Genomic DNA, 22,600 nt, shown 5'->3' with positions numbered 1-22,600 from the left:
CATTTATCCAATATTATTGGAGCCACTGAGAAGGGAGAAAATTTCTTATGTTTTAAAATGTATTTAGGGGAACAGTTAGATTTAATTTTTCTGATAGCTTGAATTTATTAAACAATTGAGACATTAAGAAATTTAAAAAGAGTTTTTGAAGTCATGTGTTTATTCAACTAGCAAATATTGAGGGCCTACGTTAAATCACACATTATACTAAGCTCTGAGATTAAGAATAAGAAAAGATTCTCTTTGATTTGGAGCAGCTCTCATTTTTTACTCCTCTCTCAACCTTTTGATCACCTTCTTTGTATCTCCTAACTTTGCTTTCCAGTTAGTTACTGGTTTCTGCCAAATATTTTTTATGAAATTTCTTATAACCTAATTCCTGAATCTTGTTTTCTAATATTTCCAAGTAGTCAGCTCCAGTATCGAAGATCTCATTTTCTAAGTTCAGTTTCCCCTAACAGCAGAGCTTGACACAGAGGTCTGTGAGTGGGCAGTTTATGTGGGAGCAGGAATGAGGGACAAAGGAGTGGAATGGGAAAGGAGAGAAAGCCAACGTTAGGAGATATTATCTAGTTGGGTGATTCTGGAGCAGTAGGTATGATCATGGTAGAACCTCTGAGGAGCTTTATCAAATATGATTGAAAATTATCCATCTTGGAACTGAAAGATGGAAGCATTTATCCATCAGTTGCATTGTGGCCTCAGGGTGTCACATGCTGTTACCTCCATATATACATATGTGTCATGTCAAGGGGATTCCCACACACAGCATTAGCACAGCCATGAGGCATGAAGTGAGAAGTATATGATGCAGATTCAGGTTAGATTTGGTGTGTTAGGCTGGCTGGAGTCTTTTCAGAACTTGTCACTATAATATTTTTATTTTTTTATTTATTTTTTTATTTTTTTATTTTTTTGACAGGCAGAGTGGACAGTGAGAGAGAGAGAGACAGAGAGAAAGGTCTTCCTTTGCCGTTGGTTCACCCTCTAATGGCCGCCACGGCTGGCGCGCTGCGGCCGGCAAACCGCGCTGATCCGATGGCAGGAGCCAGGAGCCAGGTGCTTTTCCTGGTCTCCCATGGGGTGCAGGGCCCAAGCACCTGGGCCATCCTCCACTGCACTCCCTGGCCACAGCAGAGGGCTGGCCTGGAAGAGGGGCAACCGGGATAGAATCCGGCGCCCCGACCGGGACTAGAACCCCGTGTGCCGGCGCCGCTAGGCGGAGGATTAGCCTAGTGAGCCGCGGCGCCGGCCAGAACTTGTCACTATAATAAAAGGAAGAAGAGAGGCCAAGAGGTTAGCAAGGTTGTAAAAGAGAAGTCTAATACATTCAGTCTTTTTTTCCCAATATAGTCAGTTCAAATTTCAAGGCAACTATAAGTTTGTGTCCCGGCAAATTGTTCTGTCTCTTAGAACCAGAAACAAGGATTATGAATGTTTCAAATTTACATTTAGCCTCTTAGGACTGAATTTATTGCTTGTCTTGGCAATAAAACCACTCCTTCTTGGTTTTCCTCTTACCTCCTGTCTCAGGCTCCTTCGTAAGCTTCTCTTCTCAATAATCCTGGAGTATTGTTCCTGAGTTGTGCCCATGTTTGCTCATTGTAAGTTTCTGGATGAGCAGATCCTTTCCCAGAGTCAGCTGACATCTTTACAGTAAATGACTCCAGAGCCTCTGATTCCTCCAATCCAGGTTCTTTCCTGAGCTCTAGACCCTGAAATTGAATATTACACTGGATAACATCTGAATACCCTACTGGACCTCAAATTTAACTGTTCCTAAAACCTGTTCCTCCCCTCATAGTTTCTGTCTGGGTTACTAGCTAGATCATCTATATACTTGCAAAAAGTTATCTTTAATATGTTTCCCCTTCTCCTCATTCTATACTTTGCTTTTGCCTAAACACTTTGCCTTTCATTGCAATAGCAAAGGTATAGATGTGTTTGACTATATTACCGTAATGTTATTGCTGTTGTCTACTGAGAGTTGCCAGAGTGATTGTATACTATATATATCATATTTTCTCAGTCTTTTTAAAAAGATTTATTTATTTATTTGAGAGGTAGAGTTACAGACAGAGGGAAAGACAAAAATCTTACATCCACTGGTTCACTCCCCAAATGGCCGCAATGGCCAGAGCTGAGCTGATCCAAAGCCAGGAACCAGGAGCTTCTTCTGGGTCTCCCATGTGGATGCAGGGGCCCAAGCACTTGGACCATCTTCCACTGCTTTCCCAGGCCATTAGCAGGGAGCTGGATTGGAAGTAGAGCAGCTGGGACTTGAACAGTGCCCATATGGGATGCCAGTGCCACAGGCAGAGGCTTAACCTGCTACACAACAGCACTGGCCCCTCTCAGTCTTCTGATCGAAAGCTTTTTTGGGCTTATTATCTATATAATGATTACTGAATTCCTTAGTGTATTGTTTTTTTTTTAATTTATTTGACAGAGTTATAAACAGTGAGAGAGACAGAGAGAAAGGTCTTCCTTCCATTGGTTCACTCCCCAAATGGCTGCCACAGCTGCCGCTGCACTGATCTGAAGCCAGGAGCCAGGTGCCTCCTCTTGGTATCCCATGTAGGTGCAGGAGGCCAAGCACCTGGGCCATCCTCCACTGCCCTTCCTGGCCACAGCAGAGAGCTGGACCAGAAGAGGAGCAGCTGGGACTAGAACCCGGCGCCCATATGGGATGCCGGTGCCGCAGGTGGAGGATTAACCAAGTGAGCCATGGTGCCGGCCCCTGAATTCCTTAGTGTTTTTATGCAAGGTCTGTTAAAGCCTGGCTCCAATTTACTTTTCTAGCCTCATTCTTGATCTATTATACTTACCTTTAGCAGCATTGATCCTAAGTACACAGTACCTGTGTGTGTTTGCAAGTGCTATTTTGTGTACTTTACTTCCTTTCCAAATTTAGGAGCTCTTAATCCTTCAGAGTTCACCTTATGTGCCACTACTCTCTGAGGATCTCCCTGAAATCCCTCGTCTGCTGCCTGAGTGAATCATTCATTTTACTATTGCTCTTCTGTCACTTGGCCCTTCCCTGTTTCATATATCATACTACCTTGCAAGGATTGCAGTGTCTCTTTGTCCAAACTGTGAGACCTCTGAGAGCATGACTTTTATCTTATCTCTTCTGCTGCTTCTGCCCAGCACTCAACACAGCACCTGACACAGAATGTGCCTGTAGTGAATCTTTTCATTCATTCCATTTTTTAAAAGATTTATTTATTTATTGGAAAGTAAAGAGTTACACAGAGAGAGGAGAGGAAGAGAGAGAGAGAGGTCTTTCATCCACTGGTTCACTCCCCAGTTGGCTGCAACGGCTGGAGTTGTGCTGATCTGAAGCCAGGAGCCAGGAGCTTCTTGGTCTCCCACGTGGGTGCAGGGGCCCAAGGACTTGGGCCATCTTCTACTGCTTTCCCAGGCCATAGCAGAGAGCTGGATCGGAAGTGGAGCAGCCAGGATACTAACTGGCACTCATATGGGGTACCTGCTCCACAGGCAGAGGCTTAGCCTACTATGCCACAGCGTCAGCCCCTGCTCCTTCCTTTTAAAACTGCATATCTGTAATGGGACAAAACTTTCTTTATATCCTTTAACAAAAAGAACAAATAACAGTAGATTAAATGAAGAAGCAGATATGACAATCCAATTAGAAACCACATATTAATGATATTTGCAAAAATGTAAAATAATGACAATTCTCAATGATTTTCAGAAAATATAATTTTAATAAAATATATTATTTATATTAACATATATATAATTTATATATTACTTTCATTTAAAATATACATAGTAGGTATGGTACCATGGTATACATAGTGGGTAAAGCTACCTCCTGAAACGCTGACATCCCATATGGGTACTGGTTCCTGTCCTGGCTGCTCCACTTCCAATTAATTCAATAATTAGCTTCCTGCTGATGCACCTGGGAAGGCAACGGAAGATGGCCCAAGTGCTTGGGCCCCTGGACCCATGTGGGAGACCCGGAAGAAGCTCCTGGTTCCTGGCTTCAGATCAGCCCAGCTCTGGCTGTTGCGGCCATTTGTGAAGTGAACCACTGGATGGAAGACATCTCTCTCTCTCTCTCTCCTTTTCTCTCTCTCCTTTTCTCTCTGTGTAACTCTTTCAAATAAATAAATATTTTTAAAGAGATGATTACAGAAATAGCTTTAGTCACTTAAATGAAATCCTCCTAAATAGCACTTAGTAATACACATTAGAAGGCTTGAATCTCCTAGAAATAGCTTCTGGTCATCTTATCCTAGACAGTGTGCATCTCGGATTGCAGAGCGATTAACAGTCTCGTCCAGGTGGAGCAGTTTGGTTTCTGACAGTCTAGGAAGGAGCAAAACTTCCCTTCTGAGCTCTGGATTTGACAGTAGAAATGTTGGAACCTGCTAAATATGCAGTTCTTATTTATGAAAGGGAGGAAGGAGAACTCGACATTTTGCGTGTTATATAATTCTTATAACAATACTCTGGGGTAAGTATTATCACTAGACTGTTTTTCATAGGAGGACACTAACAGCCAGTTCAAGGATGAGGATGATGCCAGTTTTCATTTATAGGAAGCTTATGAGTCAACTTGGACAAATACGATATTCTAAAGACATTTTAAAGTTTTTAAATTTTAAAATTATTTTAAAGCTGTAGGAGATTTCAAAAATAGTATAGAGAGCCTGTGTGCTTTTCCCTCACTTCCTGCCATATAATACTTACTCAAGAACACTTCAAGCACCTCAGAAACACCCATACCTATTAGCATTCCACTTTCTCTCAGTCCCAGAAACTACTAATTTGTCCTTATATATTCATTTATTCTAGATATTTCACTTAAATGAATCATACAATATGTGTCTGGCTTCTTTCATTTAGGATAATATTTTCTTCTTTATATTTTTAATTGACAAAATTGTATCCATTTATCCTATACAACATGTTATTTGGAACTGTGCATGGATTCAGATTTCATCCATGACATAGCATGTGTCAATACTTATAATCAGCTAGATAATATTTCATTCCATGGACAGGCCATGTCTTATTCATCCTGCATCAGTTGATGGACATTTGAGTTGTACTCACGTTTTGGCTGAAATAAATGCTGTTGTTAAGAACACTTTTGTTCATGTTTTTGCATGGACTTATGTTTTTAGTTTTCTTGGGTTTATATCTAGAAGTTTAATTGGTGAGTCACATGGAAACTCTATGCTTAGCTTTTTGAGGAACTTACAAACTAGTTTCCACAGGTGCTGGCCATTTCACATTCCTGCCCATAGTGTAGCCAGGACATCATGGCAAAGACTTGTGATTGCTCACTTTTGATAGGTACAGTCCTAGTGAGTATGAGGTAGTATCTCGGTGTGGATTTGATTTAATTTCCTTTAAGGACTAATTATATTAAACATGATTTCATTGCTTTATTGGCCATTTGTGTAGATTTATTTTATTTATTTGAAAGGTAGGGAGAGAGCAAGAGCGAGAGCATGCACGAGAGGGAGAGGGAGAGGGGGAGGGGGAGGGGGAGGGGAGGGAGAGGAGGGAGAGGGAGAGGGAGAGGGAGAGGGAGAGGGAGAGGGAGAGGGAGAGGGAGAGGGAGAGGGAGAGGGAGAGGGAGAGGGAGAGGGAGAGGTCTTCTAACCTGTGGCTTAGTCCTCTAATGGCCGCAGCTGCTGGGGCTGGGCCAGGTGGGAGCCAACAGCCAGGAACCTCATTCTGGTCTCCCACATGGGTGCAGGGTCCCAAACACTTGGGCCATCCTCCACTGCTTTCCCAGGTTCATCATCAGGGAGCTGGATTAGAAGTGTAGCAGCTGGGATTTGAACCAGTGCTCACACGGGGTGCAGTCTGTACAGGCAGCAGCTTAACCTGCTGCAGTACAACACTGACTCCTTGTGTATCTTCTTTCAATAAATGTCTATTTAGATGTGTTCAACTCAAATGTTCATTGACTTGAACATTTGACTGGCCAAGCCATATAGTGATACTGGTTTTTTTTTTTATAAGAAAATTTTATTTTCTAGAACTATTTTAGGCTCACAGAAAAAGTGTGTGGAAGGTACAGAGAATTTCCCACATATCCTCCACCTCCAACACGTGCACAGCCTCTCCCACTCTCGTGTCCTGTACCAGAGTGGTACACTTGTGATAACTGATGAGCCTATACTGACACATCATTATCACCTAAAGTCCATAGTTTACATTAGGTTTGCTCATTATGCTGCATATTCTATGAATTTGACCAGTTGCATAATGGCATGTATTCACCATTGCAATATCGTACAAGACACTATTCCCTGCCCTATACTGCTCATGCTCCCTCTGTTCTGTTCTTCCTTCACTCTCCATTAGCCGTAGAAAATGATTATCTTTTTTCTGGCTCCATAGTTTTACCTTTTCCAGAATGTCATATAGTTGGAATCAAGTAATGTGTACCTTTTCCAGGTTGACTTCTTCTACTTAGTAATATGCATTTATATTTCCTCCATGTCTTTTTATGACTTAATAGCTCATTTTTTAAAACTAATTATTTATTTATTTTTAAAGATTTATATTATTTTGAAAGCCAGAGTTGCAGAGAGAGAGGGAGAGACAGAGATAGCAAGATCTTCCATCCACTGGTTCACTTGCCAGATGGCTGCAATGGCCAGTGCTGGGTCAGACTGAAGCCAGGAACCAGGAACTTCTTGTGGGTCTCCCATGTGGATAGCAGGGGCCCAAGTACTTGGGCCATCTTCTGCTACTTTTCCTGGGCCATTAGAAGGGAGTTGGGTTAGAAGCAGAGCAGTCTGAACATGCATGAACTGGTGCTCATGTTGCAAGTGGAGGCATTACTGGCTATGCCACAGTGGCAGTCCCTAGATTTGTTTATTTATTTGAATGGCAGGATGTCAGAGAGAGGAAAGTCACAGAGATAGAGACAGAGGGGGGAGAGAGAGAGAGAGAGAGCAAGAGTGAGTACCCAACAGCCATGAACCAAAGCCAGGAGCCAGGAATTCCATCCCAGTCTCCCATAAGGGTGGCAGAAGCATATGGGCCATCCTCTAATGCCTTCCCAGGTGCGTTAACAGGAAGTTGGATTGGAAGCAAAGCAGCCGGGACTTGAACCAACACTATGATATGGAATGGTGGCCTTGTAAGCTGCGACTTAACTGGCTGTGTCACAACACCAGCCCAGCTCCTTTTTTTTTTTTTTTAGATTTATTTATTTATTTGAAAGTCAGAGTTATGCAGAGAGAGGAGAGGCAGAGAGAAAGAGAGGTCTTCCATCGCTGGCTCACTCCCCAATTGGCCGCAAAGGCCAGAGCTGCACCCATCCAAAGTGAGGAGCCAGGAGCTTCTTGTGGGTTTCCCACATGGGTGCAGGGTCCCAAGGACTTGGGCCATCTTCTACTGCTTTCCCAGGCCACAGCAGAGAGCTGGATCAGAAGTGGAGCAGCTGGGGCTAGAACCGGCGCCCATATGGGATGCTGGCACTTGCAGGCAGCGGCTTTACCCGCTACACCACAGCACTGGCCCCGCTCCTTTCTTTTTAGCACTGGATAATATTCCATTGTCTGCTGTACCTACCACACTTACGAATTCACTCCTCCATTGAAGGGACATCTTGGTTGCTTCCACGTTTTGGCAATTACAAAGCTGACATAAACATCTGTGTACAGATTTTGTATGGAGGTTAAGTTTTTGATTTATCTGGGTAAATACCAAGGAATTTATGTATTGTATGAGTATGTTTAAAAGAAACTGCCAGGATGTCTTCTAAAGTGACTGCAGCATTTTGCATTCCCACCAGCAATGAAAAGTTCCTCATCAGCATATGATGTTGAGTTTCTTTTCATATGCTCAGTTATCACCTGTAGATCTCCTCTGGGGAATGTATACTCAGGTTTTTTTTGGTTTGTTTGTTTGTTTTTCCTGAGCTGTTTGTTCTCTTCTTGTTAAATAATGAATTCTTTGTCTATTTTGGATAACAAATGGTTCTTTTGCAAATACTTTCTCTCAGACTGTGGCTTATTCTTTAATTGTCTTTATATTGTCTTTGGCACATCAGAAGTTTTTAAAAGAAATTACTAAAGTCCAGTTTGTCAGTTATTTCTTTCAAGGATCATACCTTTGTTATTGTATGTAAAAAATCTTTACCAAACCCAATGCCATCTACATTTTCTTCTATGTTCTCTATTATGAGTTTTTTGGGTTTGCATGTAAATTTCTCCTTTGTCATCTCCTTTGTGATCAGAGAACACATATTGTGTGATTTCAACTGTTAAATTTACTGAGGCTTCTTTTTGTGCCTAACATATGGTGTATTCTAGAGAATGTCCTTGTGAACTTGAGAATTATTTATTTTCCCGGTAGAAATATGTAAGACTGTTCTATAGGTATATGTTAGGTCTAGTTGGTTTGTAATGGTGTTAAGTCTCCCATTTGTTTTTGGATTTTATTTCTGCTATTGTTTCCATTAATTGAAAGTACAATATTGAAATCTCTATTTTCTGTTGACTTTTTATGACTTAATTTCTGTGAAGTTTTTCTTCATTTATTTTTTTGTTTCTGTTGTTTGGTGATTGTATATTTATAATTGTTATGCATTTCTGATGATTTGATTCTTTCATTATTATAAAGTTGCGTTTTCCCCCTATGGTCACAAATATTGTTTTAACATATATTTTTAACAGCTATTGCTTTTTGGATTACTGATTGCGTAGTTTATTTCTGTTGATTAAATGTTTCCTTTGTCTTACTCATAACTGGTTTAAAATAATATAATGTTGACAACTCTGGAGATTAGATCCTTCCCTTTTCCTTGGAATTTGTTGTGGTTGGTTTTGTTGTTCACATACTCACTTTTTGGATTAATTCTTTAAGTCTATATTCTTAGTTATCTGAAGCCACTTAAGTCTCTGGTTGGTTAGCTAATGATTAGATGGTAACTTCATTAAACAGTTTCAACCAAAAAGGCTTCTAGTCTTTGCTGAAGTGCTTTGTGTATGAGTTGAGATATGCCTCTCAATGCTCACCCAGGCAGTTTACAGTTTTACCTTACCTTTGTCTTCCTGCTTGTGCAGAACCTCAAAGATACCCAGAGATGAGAGATTAGGAACTTTTCAAGTCCATCATGGCCATCCACACAGCCCAGACATGCATGCATCTCTTTGTATGTACATGTTTTCCTAGATTACCAATAATATATTGTAGCCTTTGAATGCACATAGCGATGTGGGTGAATTTTGCAAACACTGTGTAGACTTAAATAAGCAGACCAATATATTCTGTACGGTTTCATTTTTATGAAGCTCTAGAAGAATAGTGATGAAAAGCACATTGGTATGCACACATCAGTTAATCCTGTTCACATTTTGCCTCATTCCCAGAAAGCTTCAAAGTGCCCTAAAAGCATTATCTAGCTGCATTTTGACATGAGTAAGGAAGAAAGAAAGAAGAAAACATAGAAGATGTATGCATAAATTAGAAGGTGATGGAGAGAGAACTCTCCAATATAGCCTGAAAAATTATGACATGGTGACATGATGAATGACAATAGGGAGGATAGAAGGATGAGTTTACATGGTTTGAAGTGATATGGTAAATTTTAGGATGATAAGGAGATCAGTGTTCCACACACAAATATTACTAGGTTATATGCTGGTTCTTTGGAATCCGGAAGTCACCTGTCTCACTTATTTTTCTAAAGCATATGAGGCTTTCTTGACACTTCTCTTTATTATATAGAGACCAAATATGAGGGTACTTCAAAAAGTCCATGGAAAAGTAGAATTAAAAGATGTTTACTTTGTTGCAAAATTCTGGAAATCCATAGTTTTTTGTATTTCCATGAACTTTATTTATTTACTTTTAAAGATTTGTTGATTTATTTGAAAGTCAGAGCAACTGAGAGAGAAAGGGAAAGGGAAAGAGAGAGAGAGAGAGCGAGCAAGCGAGCGCAAGCTTCCATCTACTGGTTCATCCCCCAAATGCCTGCAACAGCCGGGTCTGGGCCAGGCTGAAACCAGGAACTAGCAACGCCATCTGGGTCTCCCATGTGGGTGGCAGGGACACAAGTATTTGGGCCATCTGCTTCTGCTTTCCCAGGCACATTAGCAGGGAGCAGGATAGGAAGCAGAGCGGCTGGGACTCGAACCTGTGCTTTGATATGGGGTGCCAGGTCTCAAGCGGCAGCCTAATTTGCTACACCACAACACTGTGCCCTATATGAAGCTTTTGAAGACTCCATTTATGTTGTGCATGGATTTCAAAATTATTGTGCCAAAATCTTTCCATTCTTTCTGTGAACATTTTGAAGTTCCTTTGTATGTGGGATCCTCTTTCCTTGAGGACTTAATTTATGCTTGTTCATATTTTTGAATAGGATTTATATACATTGTTTCATTTCTGTTGTTTCATCATGTGCCTATAGAAATATCTACCTTTGTATAGTTGGGAAGAGTAAATGAAAATGTTTGTGGAAAGTCCTTCAAAAACTTTGAAGCCATGTGCATTACAAGGTAGTATTTAGAAGGCCAGAAGTCTGGAAAAGAGATTGGTGCAGATAATGAAAAAGGGGAATGAATGCAACTCCTTCCACACCTTTACTCACAAAGTACTATAAGAGTTGAAATGATCAAATGACTCTGGAAGAAGAATGATTAATAACTCTACCTTGCTTGGCTAAAGTAAATTTTTGGATATCCTGGTATGTGTAGAAGAACAATGTCATGAATACTTTTATTTAATTTCCCTGAGTGAAAAAGAAATCAGATGAGGAATTCTGGGCCTGCCCATTTTTGCTGTTGACTGAGGAGGCCGGGGACATTGATCATTTTCCAGACATGGAACCAGTTTTGTGTTCCCCTTGCTGATGAAATATAGAAGGCTTTGGGAGATACGCATGCCCCTCTCACATTTATGAGGCCCGGGTTTGAAATGGAAAATGTGATTCTAGAGTGGAGAAATTGTGAGAAGCCATGAGTGTGGTCTGAAGTCCCCAGACCTTTGTTGTTGTTGTTTTCAGTGACGTGTTAAAGAGCCAAGAGTCCAAATTCTGAAAATAAGTCCTTTTGGAAATGGGACAGAGACAAAATAGTAATAAAATTTTTGCATGGGTTCCTGTTCCATCCAAATGCCTGAAACTGTTTGTGTCACCATTTACCTTAACCTGAGAGCAAATGCTCAGACTCAAAAGCTTATATACCTTATAGATGTAAAAGGAGAAGGAAGATGAGGAGAATGAAACTAGGGAGTGCAAAAAGAAATAGGAAACAGAAAATAAAAGTAACCAAGAAGCCTGAGCGTTTCTAGAAGATGGTCTAATGGATTATCCTAGTTGGTGAGAGCAGTGTTCCTCAAAATTTATTTTGTAAAATTTTATGTATTTTATTTATTTGAAAGGCAGAGAGAGAGAGAGAGAGAGAGAGAGAGGGAGAGGAGAGGAGAGGAGAGGAGAGGAGAGGAGAGGAGAGGAGAGGAGAGGAGAGGAGAGGAGAGGAGAGGAGAGGAGAGGAGAGGAGAGGAGAGGAGAGGAGAGGAGAGGAGAGGAGAGGAGAGGAGAGGAGAGGAGAGGAGAGGAGAGGAGAGGAGAGGAGAGGAGAGGAGAGGAGAGGAGAGGAGAGGAGAGGAGAGGAGAGGAGAGGAGAGGAGAGGAGAGGAGAGGAGAGGAGAGGAGAGGAGAGGAGAGGAGAGGAGAGGAGAGGAGAGGAGAGGAGAGGAGAGGAGAGGAGAGGAGAGGAGAGGAGAGGAGAGGAGAGGAGAGGAGAGGAGAGGAGAGGAGAGGAGAGGAGAGGAGAGGAGAGGAGAGGAGAGGAGAGGAGAGGAGAGGAGAGGAGAGGAGAGGAGAGGAGAGGAGAGGAGAGGAGAGGAGAGGAGAGGAGAGGAGAGGAGAGGAGAGGAGAGGAGAGGAGAGGAGAGGAGAGGAGAGGAGAGGAGAGGAGAGGAGAGGAGAGGAGAGGAGAGGAGAGGAGAGGAGAGGAGAGGAGAGGAGAGGAGAGGAGAGGAGAGGAGAGGAGAGGAGAGGAGAGGAGAGGAGAGGAGTCTTAGATTTCCCTTCTGTTGGTACACTGCCTCCCCCACCTTCCAAATGCCTGCAATGGCCAGGACCAGACCAAAGTCAGGAATCTAGAACTTAACTGAGTCTTTCACGAGGGTGTGGTGGCAGGGACCCACCCCCTTGAGCTGTCCCGGGAAGTGCATTGGCAGGAAGCTGGGGCAGAGAGAGGAACCAGGACTTGAGCCCAAATACTACAATATGGGATGTGGGCCTATGAAGTGGAGAGTTAAACCTGCTGTGCCAAATGCCTATGGCACCCTTCCCCCAACTTTAAAGGGCATGTGAATCCCCTAGAGATTTTTATCAAAATTTTATTTCCTAGGTTTAGGGTGAAGCCAGGCTATGGTGCATTTCCTTCAGGCTCTCAGATGGTGATGATGTTGCTGGCCTGAGAACTACATTGGAGTAGCAAGGTCAAGAGTGTGTGGCTGGACGTCTCGCTGAAAGTCAGTCTTAACAATTTCAATAAAGATAGGTTTTCATAAATATAACTAATACTTCTTTTTATACTGTTATTAAATTTCTATATACTACCATTTGAAATCATTAACCAAAAAGAAAGGCATTTGTCTGGCCATGTCACCATGATTTTTTTTTTTTCACTCATTGCTTGTTTGGTTAGGTCCCTTGGCAAATACTTTGTGAACAAGTTAAATCTGTTCCTCTGCTAGACAGTATCCTAGCCCAGGCTGCCATCTGGTGAATGTGCAGAACATCCAGGTGGTAGGCGTGTAGTCATGGAAAGGGCCCTGGGGAGGCAGAGAGACCACCTGTCTTCTAGTTCTAGCTGTCCCAGCTACTCCAGGATCTTGAGCTGTACAGCTATACAATGGAGCTGTTTTTCGCTTTGTAGAATGATTATAGATGTTTGTTTCATCAGAGATCACAACGCATCTAGACCTTTGCTGATAAAGGGCACTCAGTAAATACTTAAGGAGACCCTCTTAAAAGTATCACTAAATAGTTTCATATCTTCCAGGCTTTGGCCAGAATAAGTTGAAAAGGAAGGGGGGTTGAGGATGGAAAACATCCTTTGTAAAAAGGACTTCACTAATCTGTCCCCTCTCCTTTACCTCTTGTGGCTTTAGTTGCTCAAACTTTGTTCTACTGAAGGTCTAATGGGTTAGCTGTTTAGCTGCATTAAATGCAGGTTGCTTCCCTCAGGGAGCAGGATCCCTTGTTTTATGAGAAAATCGGTCAAAGGACGTTAATGTTGACCATTTCTCCTGTTTGCCCTCCTTTGCAGATTACTCCTCTGCTGTTCAGAAATTTTCCCAGACACTGCAATCATTTCAGTTTGATTTCATCGGAGACACTCTGACTGATGATGAGATTAACATTGGTAAGTCTTCAGCTCCATGTGACCATGTGCCTCTCCAGGGAGGTCTGAGACCGTGCAGCCTCCTTGGTCTGAGGGCACAGAGCACCTGGACATCTTCATTGCCTGTGGCCCAGTGCCAAGCCCCTGGGAAGCTGCTAAGGAAGGATGGATAAGGAAACATTGCCTGCCAGTCCCATTTCTCCCTCCTGCAACAGCAATCCAAAGATATCTGTTAAACCTCCACTGGGGCCTGTGACTCAGTCTGCATGGGAACTTTGCCTTAAAGTATTTAATACATGAAAATAGCTATTTTCATAGAGGATTAACTAGGCCGATTTTTTTCTGCTTATTTTCCAAAGTGATTCCAAATCAGATTCCTTTAAGGGACATATCCTCCTAGAATGTTTACAATTATGTATGTATAACTTTTCAGGCAGCAAGAGTTTTGGCATCTCTTTTGGTAACTGAGTTTAACAAATTGCTGTATTAGCTGTGTGATCTTGGCCTAGCTGTTTCCCCTCCTAGACTCTCAGTCTTGTTTTTCTTGTAGAATGGAGTTACTATATCTCTCTCAAAGATGTTAAAGAGGAGATTGAATGGTGGAAGCTAAAAGAACTTTGTGGTTATATTAGTTGTTATAAAATTAAACCAAGGGTCAACTAACTATGGCCCTTGAGCCAAATCCAACTCTTAAGCTGTTTTTGCAAGTGAAATTTTATTGGAATACAGGCACACCCATTCTTAATATTATCCATGGGTGTTTTTGCAATACAACAGCAGCATTGGGTAGTAGTGACAGAGACTGGGTGACCTGTAAAAGTCTAATATATTTACCTTCTTGCCACTTAACAAAAACTTTATTGACCCTTGATTTAAAGGATTAGTGGAAAGCATTTGCTAGATGAGGAAAATGAGCCACAGAACTGTTATGAATGATGTAATATTACTGGAAAAACAACTCGATGTTAAATTTATAATCTCCAGAATGAAAACCTAAAAATATGTTGATGTTAAAGAATGCCTGTTGTAATAAATTTGAATGATATATACAAGTATAAAATTGCTTATAATGATAAGATATTCCTGTATAGAAGCAATGTATTGGCCATACTGCTATATGATCTCTTAAGTCTTTTCTTGTAAATGTATCTTTTCTTTGTATGCAATTTAGTTGATACTTAATACATTATTTTTATCTTTTCAGCCTAGCATTTTTGTCATAAGAATTTTCCTATGTCATTTAAAATTTTGTGTGCGTCTCATGTGGGGCAAGGACATTATTCTGTTCATTGCTGTTTGCCCAGCACAAAGGGATACCTGCCATAATGTAGATGCTCAATACATGTTTTCTGAATGAATGGATAGTAGATTTTTTTGAGTTTCACTGTTATAGGAAATAGAATATTTTAACAAATCATTGGACATTTAGCATGTTTCCAATTTTTAATATTTTACGTAGTACTGAAATTACTATTTTTATATATGTGATTCAGATTGGTAAGTGACTTGGTTAAATGACTCTGCATAGCTAGTGAGGTAAATATTTTCTAGTTCATTCTGTGTCTGCAAATCTGTCTTGACCCAAGGGTATGACTCATTTAAAAGTTAATATCATGGGTTGTGGAGTTAGACAGCCCAAATTGAACATAAATAACTTATTAGCTGTGTAACCTTGGCGAGCAACTTTACCTCTCTGAATGGTAATTTTTGGCATGTGTAAAATGGTGATGAAGTCATCCAGGCCACGTGTACGTAGTGGTTAAACAAATGTTATCTAGTTCAACATTACTGTCACTGTAAGATTTAATTTCTTTGTATTTCTATCTTAAAATAACTGTTACTTGACTCTTATTTGGTGACTTTGGAGATTGGGGGATACATGGTACATGGAATGCCTCCTTTTTTTTTTTTTTGCTAGAAAGGTCTGACTCTGAACAGGTGCCCATTGGCCCCAAAGACAGCCAACAAAGCTGAGAGACTTTCTCCTGTCATGCTTTATGTTGAACTTTGTGTTTCAACTCCCTCAGCTCTGTGAAGTTCAACAGAAATGTGAACAAGTGCAATGCAGGAAAAACGATGTGTGAGCTTGTACATAGTAACTTATAAAGAAGCATACAAATGACTCGCTGTTGCTGCCAGGTGCCTTGGGTGTCTGTGGCCTTCACGAGGGCTTCTGGTTGTGATGTCTTTGCTTCTTAGTGTATGATTTACAATAACTCTTTAACTCTGTTACCATTTGCCTGCCAACCTCTGAGACTCCTAGTTATCATCTGACTATTGCTCTTAGGGGCACTGACTAAATGAACTCTTATTAAAGGGGACTGGCTGAAGAGAGACTTTGAGATTTCATTGGCCTGCATGGTCATTGTCCTGGTTGAATCTGTCATTTTGAAAGCTGGGACTTGTGGTAGTGAGAAGAAGAGCCAGTGCTCCCAACAGCTGAGGCTGAAGTTCTTTGGAGGCTTTGTGAAGAAATCCATTGTGGGGGCTCTTCTGGGAGTCTATTGTTGGGAAAGAACAGTTGCTTTGGAAGCTAAGATAGCAGAGTATGTGGTGCCTGCCAATTGCCAACTCTATTGGCCCCACTCAGTACATTGTCTCTTTCATTAGAAAAACTGGTGAAAGTACAGTTTAGGATGAAATTTTTGATTGTGCTTTCAGATTTCCCATTACGTGTGCAGGGGGCCTTTCCCCAGCAAGTTTTTCATGAGGACTCCAAGAGGTGACCCAATAGCATTAACCCTGTTGTTGGTACCAGTTATTTAGCAGAGTTGACAGTGATTCCCAGAGTGCATGAGGAAAGCTTGAGACTTCTCTGAAGAATACCTTTCCTGGATGATCATTTCAGGGTGGATGCTGAACACCATGTACATTGGGGACAAGTAAGAGGGGATAAATCACTGCTTTGACCATGAAATTTGTCACTGCTATATATCAAGACAGCTGTGCTTTCAATTGAAATTCACTAGCCTTTTCTGTATGTTTAAGGCTCAGTAACCAAAGAGAATCCCAGTTGTTTTAGGGAGTCATGTGTCTACTTCAGATTTGAGTTTCATCTTTTATCTATGGGATCTTGGCAATGTTCCTTGAGCTTGCTGAGCCTCTGTTTTCCTTATCTGTAAAATGGAGAGTATGATCTATAGGAAAAGGTTGTGAAGAGTAGATAAGACAACATATATGTCAGAAACTATATGTAAACAATTTAGCTTAAGGTCTGGCCTATAGTTGGTGCTCAGTAATTCGCAGTTGTTATTGATTGTACTAGGAAGGTGGTAGAAGCTCATTTGTGGAAGCAATTGTTGACTTGAAACCACAATTTTCTAATTAACTACAAAAGGAAAATGGAGAATCATAAAATGTTAGTGTTGGCAGGTACGTTAGAGAATGTCTATTTCAGTTTTTTCTAATACAATTTTATACCAGAATCACCTTGGGATCTTGTTGATTCAGAGTTTCAGAACCTATCTTACACCAAAAGAACCAGGTCTAAGAACCTGAATCTCCAAGAAAGTGTAGGTCCCCAGCCTTTTTAAGAATATTTTTATGTATTTATTGAGAGGTAGAGTTACAGAAAGTAGGAGGGCAGAGAGAAAGTTCTTCCATCCGCTGGTTCACTCCCCAAATGGCCGCAACAGCCGGAGCTGAGCCAATCTGAAGCCAGTAGCCGGGAGCTTCTTCCATGTCTCCCACGTGGGTCCAGGGGCCCAAGCACCTGGGCCATCTTCCACTGCTTTCCCAGGCCACAATAGAGAGCTGGATCAGAAGAGGAGCATCTGGGAATTGAACAGGCACCCATGTGGGATGCTGGCACCACAGGTGGAAGCTTAGCTCATTACACCACAGCACCCAAGGTCCCCAATTTTTACATGGTCATCAATGAGCATATTGGATCCCTAGGATATATTTTATGCTTTTTCAAACTGTACTGCTTGCATCCTTAATGTCTTCCATCCACCAAAGCTCAAATGAAGCAGCTGTTTGTATTGAGTATCCATGTAAGAATTTGCTTGAAGATTGGAATTTGCAAATTTAAAAAGAGAAACTGATAATTTTAGAGTGCTTACTAAATAATAACTGTTCTGAGCACTTTACATACATGAGAGAGAGATGAGAGAATACACACACACCCCGGTGTCAGGGTCTCAAGCCCAATGCTAGCCCCTGACCAGCAGGGGCAGCGCAAGCACTCCACCAAGGGGAGAGGTAAGGTCGCTGGGTCATGAACACACCACAAGCACCAGTGAGTTCTTTCAAAGCAGGAACTACTTTATTGAGGAAGCCTACAGGCTTATAAAGCTTAGGAAGGAAGGACATGCGCAGTAGGAGAGCCAATCAGTAAAAAGGTCATGCAGGCACAGGTGGACCACGCACAGGGCACCTTAAGTATAGGGATCATGCACTGTCCTCGTGTCCAAACTAAAGGGGACCTATCCCTGCCTAGGCAGCCACAGGCATGCCCCTGGAACATCCACCAGGCACCGTATTGTAATGGAGATTTTAGGCAATGCCCAACATTTCCCCCTTTTTGTTTTATATTAAAGAGAGAAAGAGGAACTGAGCAGAGAGTGTGCCTGTCTTAGGTTGTCCCCTCTGACTGGAATTAGCCCTTTAAGGAGCATGTCTGTCTTAGGTTGTCCCCCTCTGGGGACTTTGACTACTACTCCAGCTGTTAGGGGCTGCCCCAGGGGATCTTACCCATCATTGGCTACCACCTCAGCAACTCAGGGTATGATGTATTACACCTCTACATCTTGGCAGTGGCTGTGGGTGGATGTATAGGGTTCCCAATCTGGCGCTTAAAGAGCGGCATAACCAGGTTCCTGAAGAGTGGCATATTGTTGTCGGACCACCATTAACTGGACCTCAGCGATGCGTTCTTAGACAAATTTGCAAGGACAATGGAGACCAAGGGGCCCACAAGGGGGAGGAGATAAAGAAGCTATCCCTCAAGGCCCGACCACAGGTAACTAGAGCTTCAAGGTCTTCTTGGAGGGGTCTTGATCTTGTCCTGGAGGATGCCGGAGTGATTAGCATAAAAGCAGCACTCCTGCTGTACCTGGTAGCTTTGGGATCCACATGGAAGGAAGGCCTATACTTCCGGGAATGGAGAAGTCCCTACCTGTACTAGCGGGGAAGAAAAGTCCTTGTCAAGGTCCCTGCGGGTGCCTAAAGGTCAACCAATGAGGATCAGACCCACCTCACCCTGTAACCCCCATGCCCTGAATCTATAAAAGGAGCTCTCCCAATCTCTGATGCGCGACTCCCCCCCCCCACCCCGCTCTGTTGGGACCGGGGAACCTCGCCCGGGAGCGGAACCCCAATACAAGCCTGTGAATTAATTGATTCGTCTGCCTGGGAAGATGTGTTACGCGCCGGACACCTTGCAGTACCATGTTGATCCAGTCACAATGAGGCAGAGAGTCCAATATGGTCTTTTTATCCCTGTAAGAGAAAAGAAAAATCACTCCTCAGGAGGGGGTCCTCCTGGGTGACCTTCTTTGGCAGAGGGGGGGTATTTAAGGTTTCTCACAGGTACCCATAGGGGATTGGAATTCCCCTGAGGGTAGACACATCCAAATCCTCTACCAGCGCCTATCAGTGGGTCTGGTCCTCCCCAGCATCCCGTTAGTGGGTCCTTCCATTTTACCCTAACCAAAAGGTAGGGTGCTTGGAGGGACCAATGTTTGTGAAAGGCTGACAAGGGCTCATGTTTTGGAAAATTTAAAATGAGCATGGCCATTTGTAGCTGGTCTTGTGGGGGTTTGATTCCCCCTTTTTGTTTTATAAGTTGGTCTTTTAAAATTTTATTTTGTTTTCTGATGATTGTATGTCCTTGTAGGTTGTGAGGAATTTTAGTAGAGTGTTGAATCATTTTATATCTTGGCAGCACTTTTTTTTTGACAGGCAGAATGGACAGTGAGAGAGAGAGACAGAGAGAAAGATCTTCCTTTGCCGTTGGTTCACCCTCCAATGGCCGCTGCGGCCGGCGCACCACGCTGATCCGATGGCAGGAGCCAGGTGCTTCTCCTGGTCTCCCATGGGGTGCAGGGCCCAAGGACTTGGGCCATCCTCCACTGCACTCCCTGGCCACAGCAGAGAGCTGGCCTGGAAGAGGGGTAACCGGGACAGAATCCGGTGCCCTGACCAGGACTAGAACCCGGTGTGCCGGCGCCGCAAGGCAGAGGCTTAGCCTAGTGAGCTGCGGCACTGGCCGGCAGCACTTTTAATTTAAACATCCTGATTGGTTATTATTTCTGTAAGATGAGATATATATATCTTCTGACATCTCCAGGGGCTCTCTGGAGATACCAAAAGTTTAGAGAATTTAGAACTTTGATTTTTAGAAAGTATGTTAAAGGTGCCGAGAGAACTTAAGAGTATTTGGTTAAAATAGAATTTTTTAACATCCTGAAATGAAAGCCATTTATTTAGTCAGGGCAATTTGACACTTTTAGACCAGATTTAATTATAATGATATTTAACATAGCTTTTTAAGACTTAATGTTTTTTATTAATTTAAACTTACCATAGACAGTAAAGTACACAATAGATTACCATGGCAGAACATGAATTTTATGTCTTTTTATTGTCGAATAAACCAAAAATAAAAAAACCTTGAACATGAGTTAGCACACGAAATTATCACATAACTCAGAACTATTTAATAGAGTCAAAAAAGAGCTTACAGGACCTAACTCTAGAAATGGCAGAGTAACCAATGTTTAACCTGAGCATTTTAACCGATGCTGTGGGCTAGATCTGATTAGATTTAAGGTAATCACTTAAACATTAAAAACAGGCAAATAACGTAAACTTTGCATTGTAGTTTTTTAAATCAAGACTCACTCAGTACTAGTAATAGAAAAACACGAAACCTTCAAGACACGTGCAAACTCTCATCAAATTAGTTAGCTACAGCAGCACAGAAAAGAGCTGATCATCAGTATATGAGCCCATTGCTGAGGTTTCCATTAACTGCAAAGGGAAAGACCCATCAGGTTGGAAAGGGTTAATGGATTAAGATTTTTGCTCCCTTAGGTAAGGCCAGCAGTAGCCAAAGGCATGCCCCCCCTCCTAGTGAGGAGAGGTATTGAATTGGAAATGGGGAGAAAAAAAGCAGCCCTAGGGAGTGCTCTCCCTAGAGATATCTGGCCCACAGGCCGCATTGACTGGAAGAGAATGCAGAGAAAGGCCGTGGTCCCCCATTTACAGGGAAGACTGCGCATGCCAGGGCCTAGCTAGACTGGCCATAGGGTTGGGTAGGTGCGCTGTTTTACAAGATGGCGGCGGGCGATCCAAGGGAGGGGAATATCCATAAAGGGGTGGCCACGTGGGCACCATTAGGTCGGGTGTCCCCTCTGTAATTGGAGGCATGGTGGGTTGAGTTAGCGCTGGGCCTTTAGGGGTTATTGCCACGCCTGAGGGCTCTACCTGAGTTTCAGCTGCCTCTGGGGATTTATGAGTCTCCTGACTGTTCCTCATTAAAGGCCACCCAGCCCATCTGTTTTCTATCAATGGGCTTAGGTGTGTAAGGTTTGTGTGGCTTTAAGCCTTGAGTCTTTAGTATGTATCTCAGCGCCTTAGGCACTGGGTCCTCAAACTCAGCATGAGATTGCCCCATCCTTTCGGGGATACCTTACATCGAGAGAGCCTCGATTAGCCATGTCTGCCAGTACTTTTACTTAGGCTGGAGTCAGTCCTTCTTTAGGGCTTGTTCGAGCTCATCGTGCCCCACATTGGTTGCCACTTGTTGGGGTTTCAAGCCCAATGCTAGCCCCTGACCAGCAGGGGCAGTGCAAGCACTCCCCAACAAGGCGAACGGGAGAGGTCAGGTCGCCCAGTGATGAACACACCACAAGCACCCGTGAGTTCTGTCGAAGCAGGAACTGCTTTATTGAGGAAGCCTACAGGCGTACAAAGCTTAGGAAGGACATGCGCAGTAGGGGAGCCAATCAGTGAAAAGGTCATGCAGGCACGGGTGGACCACGCACAGGGGCACCTTAAGTGTCCACGTGTCCGGAACTAAAGCGGACCTATCCCTGCCAGTGGTCTGATTGCTGCAGCCACAGAAATGCCCCTCAAACATCCACCAGGCGCCATATTGTAATGGAGATTTTAGGCAATGCCCAATACCCTGGTAGTTCATACCCTCTCCCAAATTCAATTAATGAAGAAAATGGGGCCCAGAAGTGAGGAAGTGGTTATTGGAGTTCTCACACAGCTATGTAGTACCAGATTTACAATGTGAACCTGTGTCCTAAAGACTAATTGATTCATGCAATAATTTTTATTGAGCACCTGCAATAAATCCTGTCACTGAGTTTCTGTTCAGGTAGCTATGGGCAAATGACTTCCATTTTCATCTGTTTTCCATTAGTATACTTCAATACCTGGAGATAAAATTGATTTCTTTTTTGATAGGTAGAGTTATGACAGTGAGAGAGAGAGAGAAAGGTCTTCCTTAAACTGGTTCACCACTCAAATGGCCGCTACGGCTGGAGCTGCACCCATCCGAAGCCAGGAGCCAGGTACTTCTTCCTGATCTCCCATGCAGGGGCAGGGCCCAAGCACTCAGGCCATCCTCCACTGCCCTCCCGGGCCACAGCAGAGAGCTGGACTGGTAGAGGAGCAGCCGGGACTCGAACCCGGCGCCCACATGGGATGCCGGCGCCCCAGGTGGAGGATTAACCAAGTGAGCCAGAGTGCTGGCCCCAGATGTAATTGATTAAAGGAAGAGGTTTATCTAGCTCACAGTCTTGGAGTCTGATAGTTTAAACAGCATGGTTTTGGCTCTGGTAAAGACCTCATGCTGGATGGCATCATGATACTGGGAGCAAGAAGGAGAAATTGAATGGTGAGGCAGGATGCCAGAGACTAGGGTCCCATACGAACTTTGTTAATTCCTCACAAGGGCATGCCCCTCAGTTACCTAACCAACTCCCACTAGGCCCCACCTCTTCAAGGTTCTACCACTCATAACATTGCCACACTGGGGACCAGGCCCCCAAGATAGGAACCTTAGTGAACAAACCACATTCAAACCACAGCAACTTTGTATTTATCATAGTACTAGGAGCTACAAAGAAGACCGTTTCCCAGTAGGCTTAAGAGAATCTGCTTGCTGTCTTTTGAGGATCCCTGATATAAGCTTGTTCATTAGTAAATCGGAAGAGAGTGTATGTCTACGAAGTGCCATAGACCAAGGATTTCGAGATAGAGAACACATCTCCCTG

At 42.9% G+C, this 22,600-nt stretch overlaps 1 protein-coding gene across 2 annotated transcripts in view; it reads left to right on the top strand.

Annotated features, from left to right (window-relative positions):
* OPHN1 (oligophrenin 1) overlaps positions 1-22,600 on the top strand; it is a 360,994-nt gene that overhangs the window by 105,166 nt on the left and 233,228 nt on the right. For both annotated transcript variants that reach the window (XM_051827157.3, XM_089324107.1), the window contains one exon: positions 13,293-13,388. In XM_051827157.3, the coding sequence (XP_051683117.3) occupies positions 13,293-13,388 (96 nt within the window). The remainder of the gene's footprint in view (positions 1-13,292; positions 13,389-22,600) is intronic.

Source organism: Oryctolagus cuniculus, chromosome X (genome assembly GCF_051225735.1).
Source record: "Oryctolagus cuniculus isolate XC-2025 breed Fujian yellow rabbit chromosome X, ASM5122573v1, whole genome shotgun sequence".
In the NCBI taxonomy this organism is placed as follows: domain Eukaryota; kingdom Metazoa; phylum Chordata; class Mammalia; order Lagomorpha; family Leporidae; genus Oryctolagus; species Oryctolagus cuniculus.
Note: the sequence above shows the minus strand (reverse complement) of the source record. Positions and strands in the feature narration are given on the sequence as shown.